Source organism: Pseudophryne corroboree, chromosome 6 (assembly GCF_028390025.1).
Source record: "Pseudophryne corroboree isolate aPseCor3 chromosome 6, aPseCor3.hap2, whole genome shotgun sequence".
Lineage (NCBI taxonomy): Eukaryota > Metazoa > Chordata > Amphibia > Anura > Myobatrachidae > Pseudophryne > Pseudophryne corroboree.
In genome coordinates this window covers 402,446,653-402,460,893 of record NC_086449.1, presented here as the reverse complement: position 1 = coordinate 402,460,893, position 14,241 = coordinate 402,446,653, and the positions used below count along the sequence as shown (strand labels likewise).

Here is a 14,241-nt window from a genome sequence, read left to right as displayed (position 1 = left end):
AGGCGTATCCTCTTGTGCATGTGTAGGTGAGAGCCCGACCACTGGTCCAAGAGGTCCAGTTGAAAAGGTTGAGCATGAAACCTGCCGTACTGTAGAGCCTCGTACTCGGCAACCATCTTCCCCAGGAGGCGTATGCATTGATGAACCGATACCCGGGTAGGTTGTAGGACATCTCGGGCCATAGTTTGAATCACCAACGCTTTCTCCACCGTGAGAAACACCCTCTGCACTTCCGTGTCGAGGATCATGCCCAGGTAAGACAGCCGCCTTGTCGGCTCCAGGTGAGACTTTGGAAGGTTTAAGATCCAACCGTGTTTCCTGAGCAGCTGTGTCATGGGCGTGATGGATCGCAACAGCCTCTCCCTGGATGACACCTTGAGCAGGAGATCGTCCAGATAAGGAATTATGTTCACCCCCTGCCTGAGGAGGAGAACCATCATCTCCGCCATCACCTTGGTGAAAATCCTTGGTGCTGTGGAGAGGCCAAACGGCAGCGCCTGGAACGGATAGTGATCGTCCAACAGTGCAAACCGGAGGTATGGCTGATGCGGCGACCAAATGGGAATGTGGAGGTAAGCATCCTTGATGTCCAGAGAAATCAGGAACTCCCCCTCCGTCAGTCCTGAGATGACAGCCCTCAGAGATTCCATCTTGAATTTGAACTCCCTGATGTAAGGGTTCAAAGACTTTAGGTTTAGAATAGGCCGTACCGAACATCCGGTTTTGGTACGACAAAAAGGTTCGAATAATAACCCTTGCTCCACTGCTGAGGTAGAACCGGAACAATGACCTCCGACACCACCAATTTTTTGATGGCCTCCAGAAGGATTGTCCTGTCTGCCAGCAGGGCTGGCAAGCTTGACTTGAAGAAACGGTGAGGCGGGGGATCTTGAAACTCCAGTCTGTACCCTCTGGACACTATATCCAGCACCCAGGGGTCCAGACCCGATGACACCCAGACGTGGCTGAACTGCCGGAGTCTTGCCCCCACCTGACCTTCCTCCAGGCCTAGCTGTCCACCATCATACGGAGGACTTAGGGGTATCAGAAGTGGGCTTCTGGGTCTGGGAACCTGCGGGAGCAGGTTTTTTTCCTTTGGCACGACCACCTCTGAAGAAGGTGTTCGACGGCTAATTCTTTCTAGGCCTTGTGGGCCGAAAGGACTGCGACGTGGAAGATGAAAAAGGCTTCTTCATAGCCGATGTCCTGCTGGGGACCCCGAGGAAGCAGTGTCAGACCAGACAACCATAGAGGACTGGAGGATCTGAGTGGCATGCTCAGTCCTAGCAACTTATCAGAAATCTGAGAAATAGCTGGGATCTGTGCTAAAACAGTGCAATCCTGATTACATGGAATGGAGTCTTCCTGGGAAGACAAATCCTCTGCAGCATATGAAACAGTGTCCCTAGACATGTTGCACACACACTCAAACACCCCACAAACACGCATGGTATTATGAAGACAGAGTTACCCCACAAGAATGTCAGAGAGACACAGAGATTGGAGCCAACCCACACACAGCGCTATCAAAGGTATAGGGAGTCCCCCAACCAGTGCTGGCTGTGTCCCCCCCCCCTTCTACAACCCCCTTGGTACCGTACAGACAGCTGGAGATTGCTCTGGAGGGACCTGGTTCCACGTGAAGTGATTGCAGGCAGGAGAAAATGGCGCTGAACGCTGCTGGGTCCGCTCCGAGAAGCTCCGCCCCCTCAATGGCACTGTCTTCCCGCTCAACAACAGATTATACTGGCCGGAGGACTTGCACTGGCCTGGATCCTCAGACCCCGAAAGACTTTAGTGGACAGTGTAGGGATCGGCGCTGGCCCAGGGCGCCCCTCCCAGCGCCACCCCACCGGTGAGACCGCGCTCCTTACCCCAAGGCCGCCTTCTTCACACTGTCCCCCCGCTTGCAAGGGGGGACAGTGACTCACTCGCCACCTCTTCAGCTCCCGAGGGGGTGGCGGCCGGCTGCCGGGGCGAGCGTTCCCCTTTGGCGGGGCGCGATCAGACCCCTCTAAAGCCAGTGTTCAGTCAGCGGGAGCAGTGGCTCAAGACCCCGCAGGGCGGACACTGCTCCCATCCCCCCTCAGTCTCTCGCTGCAGGGAGGCTGTCGCCAGCAGCCTACCTGTAAAAACAAAAAAAACTCTGAAAAATAAAAATTAAACTTTTTCTAAAGAAGCTCAGTAGAGCTCCCCTAGCTGTGACCGGCTGCTCCAGGCACATTTTCTAAACTGAGTCTGGTAGTAGGGGCATAGAGGGAGGAGCCAGCCCACACTCTTAAAAGTGCCAATGGCTCCAGGTGGACCCGTCTATACCCCATGGTACTAATATGGACCCCAGCATCCTCTAGGACGTTATAGAATTTTTTTTTATATATATATATATATATATATATATATATATATATATATATATATATATATATATATATATATATATATACATACACATATATATGCACATATACACACACACACATACATACACTCTACATTATGGAAAGTGGTTGGCCTAGCTTTACATGTAACATTGTTATAAAATTTCATATGTGGCAAATTCAGACACATGGAGCATGTGAAGTTACACAAAATCATCATGGAGTAGGCAACTTAGCATATAAAATATATAGGCATAGAGTAAAGGCCAGTACTCACTGGCCGATGGCAGAGAGATGTGTGCTGAGCGAACCGCTCAGCACACATCTCTCCCGGCGCTCAGCACAGCGCGATCTGTGCTGAGCGGACGGGGGGAGACGGGGGGGCCGCTCACTTCACCCAGCGGGTGAAGTGAGCGACCCGCTAGATTGGCCTGCATGCAGGCCAATCTAGCAGCAGCGATAGCGATGCGCGGGGCTGCGCATCGCTATCGCTAAGGGGGCTACACACGGAGCGATCGTGCTTAAAATCTAAGCAATCTAGTCAGATTGCTTAGATTTTAAGCAGCGATCGCTCCGTGAGTACCCCCCTTAACTGGTTAATTATATTATGCATTAGGATGGAGACACTTAGGGGGGAAATCAATTAGCTTTTGTAAATTTCCGTGCGGTAATTGATCGCCTGGGGCTATCCAATTCGTCTTGAATGCAGGCCACTGGCAACACATAACAGTGATTTTTGTTTTTCAAGACCTCAGCAGGCTCCAAGAAACCCCCCCCCCCCCCCCCATAAAAAGCCTGTTTTCGCTAGTCCGGCAGTGTTAACACATAGATCCATGATTATCACGGATCTATGTGTTCAACACAAAAACAGATAATTATATGGCACAAAAAACGGTCTCTAAATGAAAAGGCTAAAACTAATAAGTGTAAAAAGCTTGAGGTAACCCCCGTTTTTTGCCCCTGTTAAATTAATCTGGGATAACTGAATTCCCCCTTAAATTAAAAAGGAGGCACAGGATCTGTGGGAGTGGCAGGTCAGATGAGTGTCTTACCCTAACTTTTAAAAGTCAAATGATTCCTGCTTACCTCCATAAATCTTGGATAGGATTCTAAAATAGAGCTCAAATAGGACATATCATACTCTTGCTGTGAAATCCATATGGCCCTGTGTGTCACCCCATAGGGAAGTATAAAACATATCAGCTACTGTAGGTCAGGTGTTCTGTAGCTAAGATAGATCCCTTGGCCTCTGGCATCAAAATTGTGCCTATCCTTTTGCTAGCATTAATCTATTAAGGTAAGTGTGAACAGGAATGGGAACTATGGCTTCTGATAGCCCCACAACCACTTGCAGGTAGGAAGTCATGTGCCATTTCTTTTACATTGTCTGCTTTATTCATTTTAGCAGTCAGTGGCGGACTCTCCACATGGATGGATGTGTATGCATGCATGTCATTTACATAAATATGTACACACACACACACACACATATATATGCTTTAGTGAATATATGTACAAAAGGGTTACTTGGTGATTTAGGGGTAAATTTACTCAAGCTTCTAAAACAGAGAATTGGCGATGTTGCCCATAGCAACCAATCAGATGCTGTATATCATTTCTCTATTGCCTTTTAGAAAATGATAGCATCTGATTGGTTGCTATGGGCAACATCCTAATTCTATGTTTTAGAAGCTTTAGTAAATTTACACCTCAGTCCTTCAACAGTGTATTGTTGTTTTTAAATCTTCACATACCCTTTGTTCAGCGTGAAGCTGAAGCACGGTCATCATGTGTACTCCACAGCCATACTCATTTTCCTCAGAAATGATTGTGGCTTGAACCAACTGATAAAATACAATACAGCATTCAATTTAACAAGTGTTACTTCTGCACCTTATCACCCCACAAGTGTAAAAACCTGTAGCATGCTTTGCACACCTTGTGACAACAATCACACAATTCAAGAGCTATGGACACACTCCTGTTAAGTTATAAATATATTTATTCATGAAAACTAGGTTTATTGTAACAACGGTTACCAAATATACAAAATAAAGTTTAAACCTCAAAAGTACATATTCATACTTCATAAAACTAATGTACTGTACATATACTATTTTAAACCTATGGTAATGTTACAGTGGAGTTCTAAGCAATGTGATTGTAAGATGGTAACAAAGCATGCATCATTATATTAGTACAAGTAGTAATCTTAAGACCATATTTGAAATATTTTTTTCCCGCTACTATAATCAATTGACATGATGAAGGATTCATATTGGCTGTTTAGATTTACTGTACACCCCATTTCATATATTGCATAGTTCACAGAAGTCTACAAAAAATAAAAATAAAAAAAAATGTCAGAAATAAAAGTAAATGAGGCCAGACACTGATCCCAGTGAGGCCTCATTAAGTAATCTGTGAAAGTTAGTCTTTGGCATTTATTGTTTCAAACGAAAAGAGAACGCTTTCATTTAAAAAAAAAAAAAGTGATTTCCTTTGTAAGTGTTCTGTTCAAAGAGTAAAGCGTGTGAAACACCACAGGAGGTTTACAATGGATTATAAAAAAGCAAGAATGGACATGTGTATACCTGCAGGATTGTCTGGGGAGTAACATTGGATCCATTATTCTCCTCCGAATATGTTAGAATGATACTGTATGCTAGAATACTATATAAATATTAAAATGCTTCCAGAGTTTATCATTTACTGTAAATCAATAACAATGAATGAGTGCCGGCAAATGGAACGACTGTCTGGGGGAAGTTTGTATGCCTTACTCAGCGACATGAACTAAACCTTTAATTCCTAAGATGTTGTTTCATATAAACCTAAAATATAGATCTTTTATTTTGTTTTTATAAAATAGAATATAGCATGAATATCAGTCCCAGTTTCCAGATAAGAAATACCCAATAGTATAAATAGACCCAAAGATCTCTAGAATCATGAAGAGATGTTACTTAAAGCACTTCCCATCATGTAATAAGTAAAAAAAACAATAGTATGATGGCCCTGATAAAGACATATATGAAACCCATAGGACAGGTCTACTGGTAGTGTTCGAAATAATTTGCCTCACCTCTTTTATCATATGGTTCTACCATGATTACTAAGAGTGGACTCGCACCTTTATTTTTTGCACGCTTACAGGTTATATCTGTAAGTAACCGATTCGCTATTATGCTCTGTGTTTTTAATCTACTATTTGTTTTAAAAAATATAAGTAAAGTGTACTGCAAACACTGTATGGGGCCTATTGTCTCAAGGATGAATGAACCATACAATTTTCATGGTTGATATTCTGTTATTTGAGATTAGTGGCACCTTAAGTGTGATTTACTTATCAAACCTGACAAGAAAATCTTAAGAACATTTTCTGGTACTTGCATTAATTAGAATTTGTTGGCATACTACTAACTATATCCACCATTTAGGCTTTTTTGTTTTTGAAAACACATTTTTTAATCTAAATAAATGATATAGTACAAAAGAACAGGAAATCATATTTTATATTTAAAAGATTCTAGTGAATGGAGATATATATTCATTTTTTATACACAACTGAGATTTTTATGTAAGTGAAAGACACAGCACCTATTATTTCTGCTAAATGTATATCTAAATAAAACTTTAAATATATATTTTTCAGAAAATATACCATTGATTTAATTTCCAGCTTGAAACAGAAGTTTCATTAAAACAATTTAAGATTAGAAAGATACAAATCTATCTAGAATAATTTCTACTCTAACCACTTCTAAACATTTTGTCAGGTTATAAACTGCAACAAATAAAATAAAATACCAAAATTTATATTAATGGTTCCATGGAAACAAGTTTCCCATTTTTAATTCACCATTTCAAAAGCACTGCTAAAACAACAATTTTGTAAGAGAATGTGTGTGTGTTTTCAATCCTGAAGTTTAATTACATAAAAAAAAATATATATATATAATTAACACATACAAACCTTCATATATACCATAATTACATGCACACACATATAATGTACATAACTATACACATCTAACACATTTTTGCTTCAGAGCCTGCAAGACTATGCTTAGTGCAACCTATATGCTTTGAAAAATTAGTTTGTATATTATACACAAAACAACAGTCTTATGTGATCTTCATCAATGCCTGCTATTTAGAAATGTAGCACAGTCTCAGTGTCCAGGTAACTCTTTCAGTAGGCCAAGTCTCCGCAAAGCATCTCTTCTAGTCTCCTCAGAAGAGTCACGTCCAGAGAACTGTACCGTAATCCCCTGATGCCAAAAACTAGCAGGTCTTGGCATGGAATAAGCTCTTCGGACGTCCTGATGGGCATTTGGCTGCTTTTGCTCATGTGGAAATTGTGACTGTGGTTTGTTTTTTTGTGAAGACGACGTAACTTCTCCTTTAATAACAACAGTTTTCCCCAAAGGAACAAAGCTACTAGGTTCGCTCATCAAGATGTTGTTAATATTTTCATGCTCATTTGAAAGCCTCCTATTTGGTTCTGGAGGCAAGAACTTTGGCGAGTGTTGACCATTTGAGACCGGAGATAGGCCAGCTGAAGGGATGTCAGCTTGAACTGGAATTTCCTTCACCAAGCCAAGTTTGGTCAGGGCTTCATACCTGGTCTGCTCAGATGCCACATCCCGAAATGAAGTCCTCCTACCCAGTGATTCATGGTTATTTTTCCCATCAATTTCATCAAATAATGCAGATCTATGTAAATTGGCCAGTACTTGAGCTTTCCGTTCCTGTACATTAACTGCTGCCTTGGCAATAGTTTTATTATATTGTTTCCCAACAAGTTTAATATTTATGTTGTTTGGAAAACGGGCAGTTTTGGTATTTGGTGATCCAGGGAATACAAAATGGCCTTCATTGATAGGCGAGGTTGAAACACTCTTTTTCAATTCTAGTGATTTATCCTCATTGGGTGACAATGGAGACATATTTGCATTGTCAGATTTCTTCTCTAAAATCTTTTGAGCAATAATTACAGGGGTTGGAATACCACCAGGAGGTTTTGGATGTCCTGCCGGTAGCTCAGGAGAGAAATTCCCACTGACCTTCTGTGTTTCACCAGTTGGAATAGACACAGATAAACTTGTAGCAGCCGACTCTGAAATTGCAGTCTCCTTTTGTGCACGATTCCAACCACTGGGGCTCAGTCCAATACCAGAATCTGCATACAAATTAATTAATTACTTTCAGTTTACTCTTAGCACAACATAAAAATAAATCTAAACTGAGTATTGAACAAAATGTTTCTATCCCACTTGTGTGAAATAATTAAAGACATGTATTTTAGAAAAAAATATTAGACAAATACACTTTAAAGCAGGAGTACAATGGCGGTTAAAGCACAGACTAACAATGAAGGTTTGCTGAAGACCATGGCTTAAATCTTAGTTTCAACAGGTAACAAGATACACACATTAAAAAACAAAACTAAAACTAAAAAAAAGACAGGGAGGAAGGTGGGGGTAGATATATCAAGCCTCCTAAGGAGTAGAAAACATGTCTGTAGCATCTAGCCATCTGATTTATAAATTACGTTCTATAAAATTATAGGTAGATGGGGATTGGTTGCTATGGGCAATATCTGTACTGTTTTAGAAGCCTTGATACATCTCATAATGTCTGAGCTGTATATATAATTTATCAATTTTATTTGAGAAAAACATTCAAAAAGTGCATTTATATTGACAACTATATTCTCACTGTGCATGATTCAAAGTCTGAACATAGAGTTAGGAACTAGAGATCAATCCATACCTGGTGGAGAGTTCCCAACATGATTGTGCTCAGACTGCACAAGATCAATGATGTCATCAGTGTCAGAGTGACTATCTTCTATTGATCTAGGAGAATAATAGCCAAGGCTTGAATTACGAGAAAGTGATGGTTCCTCTAGGTCATCTTCAAAAGCATCCAACGTTTCCTCCAAAAACATTAGTGCATTCTTTTCCTCGTTTGTTAGATATTTCAGGTTCTCATCATCCTAATGATAAATACAAGACAAACTTAACTATAAAACAGATGTTAAAAAGTAGCTACAAGCAGAAACATTGTTGAAACATACACCTACTCATTTAATCGCTTAATACACTCTTTTGAAGATGATCATTGGCAGTTCTTGCATTAAACATTCTAATTACTTTTACATACGTCATAAGAATTAGATTTAATCTAAATATAATATAATAGACTGTTGATAAAAATGATGTCATCATGCTGGCACGTAATGATAGCTGGTATGACCTGACCCGTCCCTACCAGTGTCAGATATGTACAGATGAGAGGGGGGGGGTGATAAAGAGAGCCAGTGGGAGGATGGTGAGAAAGCGTGGGGTTGAAGACAGAGGAAAAATAAAAATTAAAAGCCAGGCATTATAGTTAGCAACAGCAGGCGAGTATTGGTACAAGGAATGATTCTGTATTTCCACAGAAAATATATTGATTTCCACAGATAAATTAGTGAAAGTACTTTACATACAATTTATTGAAAGTTTAAAAAAAAAAAAAAAAAAGCATTTTTATCCACAGAATGCAAAGCATCTAATGCATCGACATAGGGTTTTTTCTTCAATACAGGTATTAACAACAAGTGCTTGAATCTTGCCTTTAACACGATGAAGGCCCACCCTCAAATATAGACCTATGAGGGCAGTGAAAGAAAGGAATCTCTCTCTCTCCTTAAGGTCATACAGATACTGTAGCCCAAAAAAACTGTAGCATCTGCCTATAAGAAGTGAGAAATCTGGAGCATTTCAATTCATAGATACACTGGAAGACTCAATTAGCTGCGGGACTTACCGCGTGCTTAAAGCTCCAGGTTTAAAACCCAGAGCTATTCAATTGCTAGCCAACTAATCCGTGTGGCATGCACTAATCTATTGATTACACCAAGCGGTAAGCCCCAGAGGGTGCAATAACACATTCTTCCTCAGTAGCGGCATTACTTGTATAGATACCTCCCAACTTTCTCCAAAGAGGGACACACGCCCCCATTTTTGTCACTGAGGGGGCATGCCCAGCGCTCTGTGAGTCGCAGGCATGCATGCCCCGTCTCCCTCTGACTCCCCTGAATAGACGCTGTGCGCATGCGCACAGCGTCTATTCAACGCTGCTCTGCTAAGCAGGGCAGCGAGAGACAGAGCCTCCCAACTACCCCCCCCCCCCCCCCACCGCGGGACACTGCGGCCCGCGGGTGGGACAGCGGGACAGTCCCCAAAAAACGTGACTGTCCCGCGAAAATCGGTACAGTTGGGAGGCATGTAGATCCAGGCAGAGTTGTAGCCACAGGGCAAGCCCTGCAGCTAACTGAATCTGCCCTCACAATTCAATAACTTGAATTAAGCCCACTCCGCCATAAAATGTAAATGTTGTGTCAGGGGCACATTGAGAGAGGAAAGTGTCTGTGTGTAGTCTGTCTGGGCCTGCCCCTCTTTCCGACAGCGCATTAAGTCAGCACTAGTAGACTCTGGCTTTGTGACAGAGTCTACTAAGCACGTGCAGGTCTATGGGAAAATGACACAGCATCCATTTTCTAGAGATGAGCGGGTTCGGTTCCTCGGGATCCGAACTTCAACTATTTTACACGGTTCCTCGGATCTTCCCGCCTTGCTCGGTTAACCAGAACGCGCCCGAACGTCATCATCCCGCGGTCGGATTCTCACGAGATTCGTATTCTATATAAGGAGCCGCGCGTCGCCACCATTTTCACTCGTGCTTTGGAGATTGAACGGAGAGGACGTGGCTGCGTTCTCTCCCTGAAAAGCTCCGTAATCTGTGCTCAGTGTGCTGCAAATATCTACGTTCTATGCCTGAAAACGCTCCATATCTGTGCTCAGTGTGCTGCATTGTGGGGACTGGGGACCACCAGTATATACTTTTCTATAGCTTCTATACTGCTTGTCAGGACACACATGGGTCACAGTTACACTGCTCTGTACCGTTATATACAATAATATAATATTATATATATATATATATATATATATATATATATATATATATATATATATATATATATATATATATACATACATACATACATACATACATACATACATACATACATACCACTTTTCTATAGCTTCTATACTGCTTGTCAGGACACATGGTCACAGTTACACCACTCTGTACCGATATATACAATAATATTTATACTTTTCTATAGCTTCTATACTGCTTGTCAGGTCACATGGGTCACAGTTACACCGCTCTGTACTGATATATATACACAATAATATAAATACTTTTCTTATTTTCTATAGCTTCTATACTGCTTGTCAGGACACATGGGTCATAGTTACACCGCTCTGTACTGATATACAGTAATATTATATATACTTTTCTATAGCTTCTAGTATTACAGTGCAGCATTTTGGTGACTAACAGTATATAGTTGTACAGTAGGACATTGCTGTATCTTGCAGCTCTGTGTCACTGCAAGTATCCATCCATTCCATTTTCTTCCAGTGATTTGGACCAATAATACCATTGATTAGAACGAATAATTCCTGTGATTTTGTCATTTTCTTCCAGTGATTTGGACCAATAATACCATTGATTAGAACGAATAATTCCTGTGATTTTGTCATTTTCTTCCAGTGATTTGGACCAATAATACCATTGATTAGAATGAATAATTCCAGTGATTTTGTCATTTTCTTCCAGTGATTTGGACCAATACCATTGATTAGAACGAATAATTCCTGTGATTTTGCCATTTTCTTCCAGTGATTTGGATCAATAATACCATTGATTAGAACGAATAATTCCAGTGATTTTGTCATTTTCTTCCAGTGATTTGGACCAATAATAGCATTGATTAGAATGAATAATTCCAGTGATTGTCATTTTCTTCCAGTGATTTGGACCAATACCATTGATTAGAACGAATAATTCCTGTGATTTTGCCATTTTCTTCCAGTGATTTGGATCAATAATACCATTGATTAGAACGAATAATTCCTGTGATTTTGCCATTTTCTTCCAGTGATTTGGACCAATAATACCATTGATTAGAACAAATAATTCCTGTGATATTGAGGTGTTTGTGTCACTTAGCTTAGCCGTCCAGCGACCACAGTGCACCTCTTTTTCTCTTTTCTTTGCATCATGTGCTGTTTGGGGCCAATTTTTTGAAGTGCCATCCTGTCTGACAACGGCAGTGCCACTCCTAGATGGGCCAGGTGTTTGTGCCGCCCTCTTGGGTCGCTTTGCTTAGTCATCCAGCGACCTCGGTGCAAATTTTAGGACTAAAAATAGTATTGTGAGGTGTTCAGAATAGACTGGAAATTGTGGTTATTGAGGTTAATACTATAGGATCAAAATTACCTCCAAATTCTATGATTTACCGTATATACTCGAGTATAAGTCGACACGAATATAAGCCGAGGCACCTAATTTTACCACAAAAACCTGGGAAAACTTATTGACTCGAGTATAAGCCTAGGGTGGGAAATGCAGCTCTAACCGTACACAGCCCTCAGTGCCAGATATGCCCTCATGCTGCCAGATATGCCTCCACCGTGCCTGATGTGCCAGATATGCCCCACAGTGCCTGATGTGCCAGATATGCCCTCATGCTGCCAGATATGCCCCACAGTGCCAGATGTGCCAGATATGCCCTCATGCTGCCAGATATGCCCCCTCATAGTGCCAGATATGCCCCCTCATAGTGCCACATATGTCATCCCCCCAAGTGCCAAATATGCTCCCCCAGTGCCTGTTACTTACCCTCCGTCGCTCCCGCGCTGTCTTCTGAAGGAGGGACACGGAGCGCACAGCGCGCGCCTCTCCTGTGTCCCTCCTGCATCTCCGGCGGGTCTATTAAAGGAAGTGCCGGTTCATGAGCCAATCAGAGCTCACGAACGGGTACTTCCTTTAATAGACCTGCCGCTGTCGCCGGAGATGCAGGAGGGACACAGGAGAGGTGCGCGCTGTCCGCCTACGTGTCCCTCCTTCACGCTGCTCTCCCTGTCACACTGCTCTCCCTGCACTGACTCGAGTATAAGCAGAGGGGGCTTTTTCAGCACAAAAAAAAAGTGCTGAAAAAGTCGTCTTATACTCGAGTATATACGGTAAGCTGTTTTTGAAAAAAAACACCCGAATCCAAAACACACCCGAATCAGACAAAAAAATTTCAGGGAGGTTTTGCCAAAATGCGTCCGAATCCAAAACCAGAAAAAATTTCGGTGCACATCTCTACCATTTTCCTACTGCATATGCGCAAATTGCCAGGAAAATGTCTGCACCATTTTCACAGTCATCTGTGTAGCGCTGCTGCAGGACACTGGATAGGTAAATATTGAAGAAATGGGTGCAGGGTGTGTTGATTGGACCCCCCTGGATGGGACACCCTTACAGATATAAATCACTGGTTGCAGGGTTAGGAAAAAGACAGTCAAAAGCAGATAGACGCTTTTACTTAATCTTACCAGTCTGAAATGAACATTGTGATCTTTTCACTTTAGGCGAGGCAGAAGATATGGTCAGCATTTGAATTTTGGGGGTCTATGTGAAACAATGAGTTCCTTTTGCTTCAATGGCCTTTATAGTCACCATATCTCAAACCAACAGAGCAGCTATGGGATGCAGTGGGACGGGAGAGTCGCAAAATTAATCTACAGCCGCCGAGTCTGCAGGGGAGGCATTCAAGTTGCCGGCTGCCAGGATCCTGGTTGTCAGGACACCGGAATCCCAACACCCGGTGAAATACCAGCGTTTGCAATCCAGATTGCTTTCTGGAATCCCCACTTGGGTGGTGATCCACGCCACCACCAGAGTGGGAATATAACCCTGTAGCGACCAAAGCATGGCGAGCACAGTGAGCCCGTGTTATTTTGTTTCTGTGCAGGGTAAATACTGGCTGCTTTATTTTTACACTGCAATTTAGATTTCAGTTTGAACACACCCCACCCAAATTTAACTCTCTCTGCACGTTTATTCCACTCCCTCTTCTTTCCCAATTAGCTCAGCAAGGAGACACGGAAAGAAGTAGAGTTAAAATAGGACACACATTCTTGGGTGGATTGGACAACAATCCCATACACTGCTGGAGAAAGGAATTTACCAAAAAAAAAATATTTTTCTCAAACAGCAGTAAGGTAAAAAGGATATAGTGGTATATCCTAAAGCCACCCAAGTATGTGTGAGGAGCAATGCCTTTTAATGAACAGCTGCCTTACGGACTTTCCTACCAACTTTTAAAAATACCCCCCCCCAGCCACAAAATTGGCTTGCCAGACTGTCATTAAACACGGGTGATGGCAGAAATTACACATGGGTGTTTATATAAAACATTAAAGGTCTAGATTTACTAAAGCTTCTAAAACAAGTGGAGGTGTTACCCATGGCAACCAGATTCCATCATTTTCTAGAATACAAAAGAGAAATGATAGGTTGCTATGGGCAACACCAACACTTCGTTTTTAGAAGCTTTAATCTACCCTTCATGACTTATCTAGACCACTATGTACTTAAACCAAGAACAAAATTGCAGTGTCCCTTCTTTCCTTAAGTAGTCACAGACGCAATACACCCACTTTTTCCACTTACTTATTTTTATATGAATAAAGGAAATGAGGGAGGTGTAAAAAATTCAATGATTAAAATAGGATTAATGAACCAAACAACAAGCAAGCATAACATTTTCTAATGCGAAGGGGAAAAAAAGTTGCCTTTCAAATTTATAACCAGTATAAAAGATATTCTGCTTTTAATCTAAAAAGTTACCGGTTATAAAAACCAATTTAAAAAAACAAAAACAAAAGCAAAATTTGTATATTACTTATTAATCTTCAAGTTCATAGTAATAAATTAGCAATCCAAGGGCATGGTGAAGGATGTA

General features: G+C 41.6%; 1 protein-coding gene across 2 annotated transcripts in view; it reads right to left on the bottom strand.

Annotated features, from left to right (window-relative positions):
* Nucleotides 1-6,042: 6,042 nt before the first annotated feature.
* Nucleotides 6,043-14,241, bottom strand: part of PROSER2 (proline and serine rich 2) — a 32,398-nt gene continuing 24,199 nt past the window's right edge. For both annotated transcript variants that reach the window (XM_063926871.1, XM_063926872.1), the window contains exons 3-4: nt 8,157-8,382; nt 6,043-7,563 (exon numbers count right to left, since the gene is read on the bottom strand). In XM_063926871.1, coding sequence (XP_063782941.1) covers nt 6,554-7,563; nt 8,157-8,382 — 1,236 coding nt within the window. In that variant the 3' untranslated portion in view covers nt 6,043-6,553. The remainder of the gene's footprint in view (nt 7,564-8,156; nt 8,383-14,241) is intronic.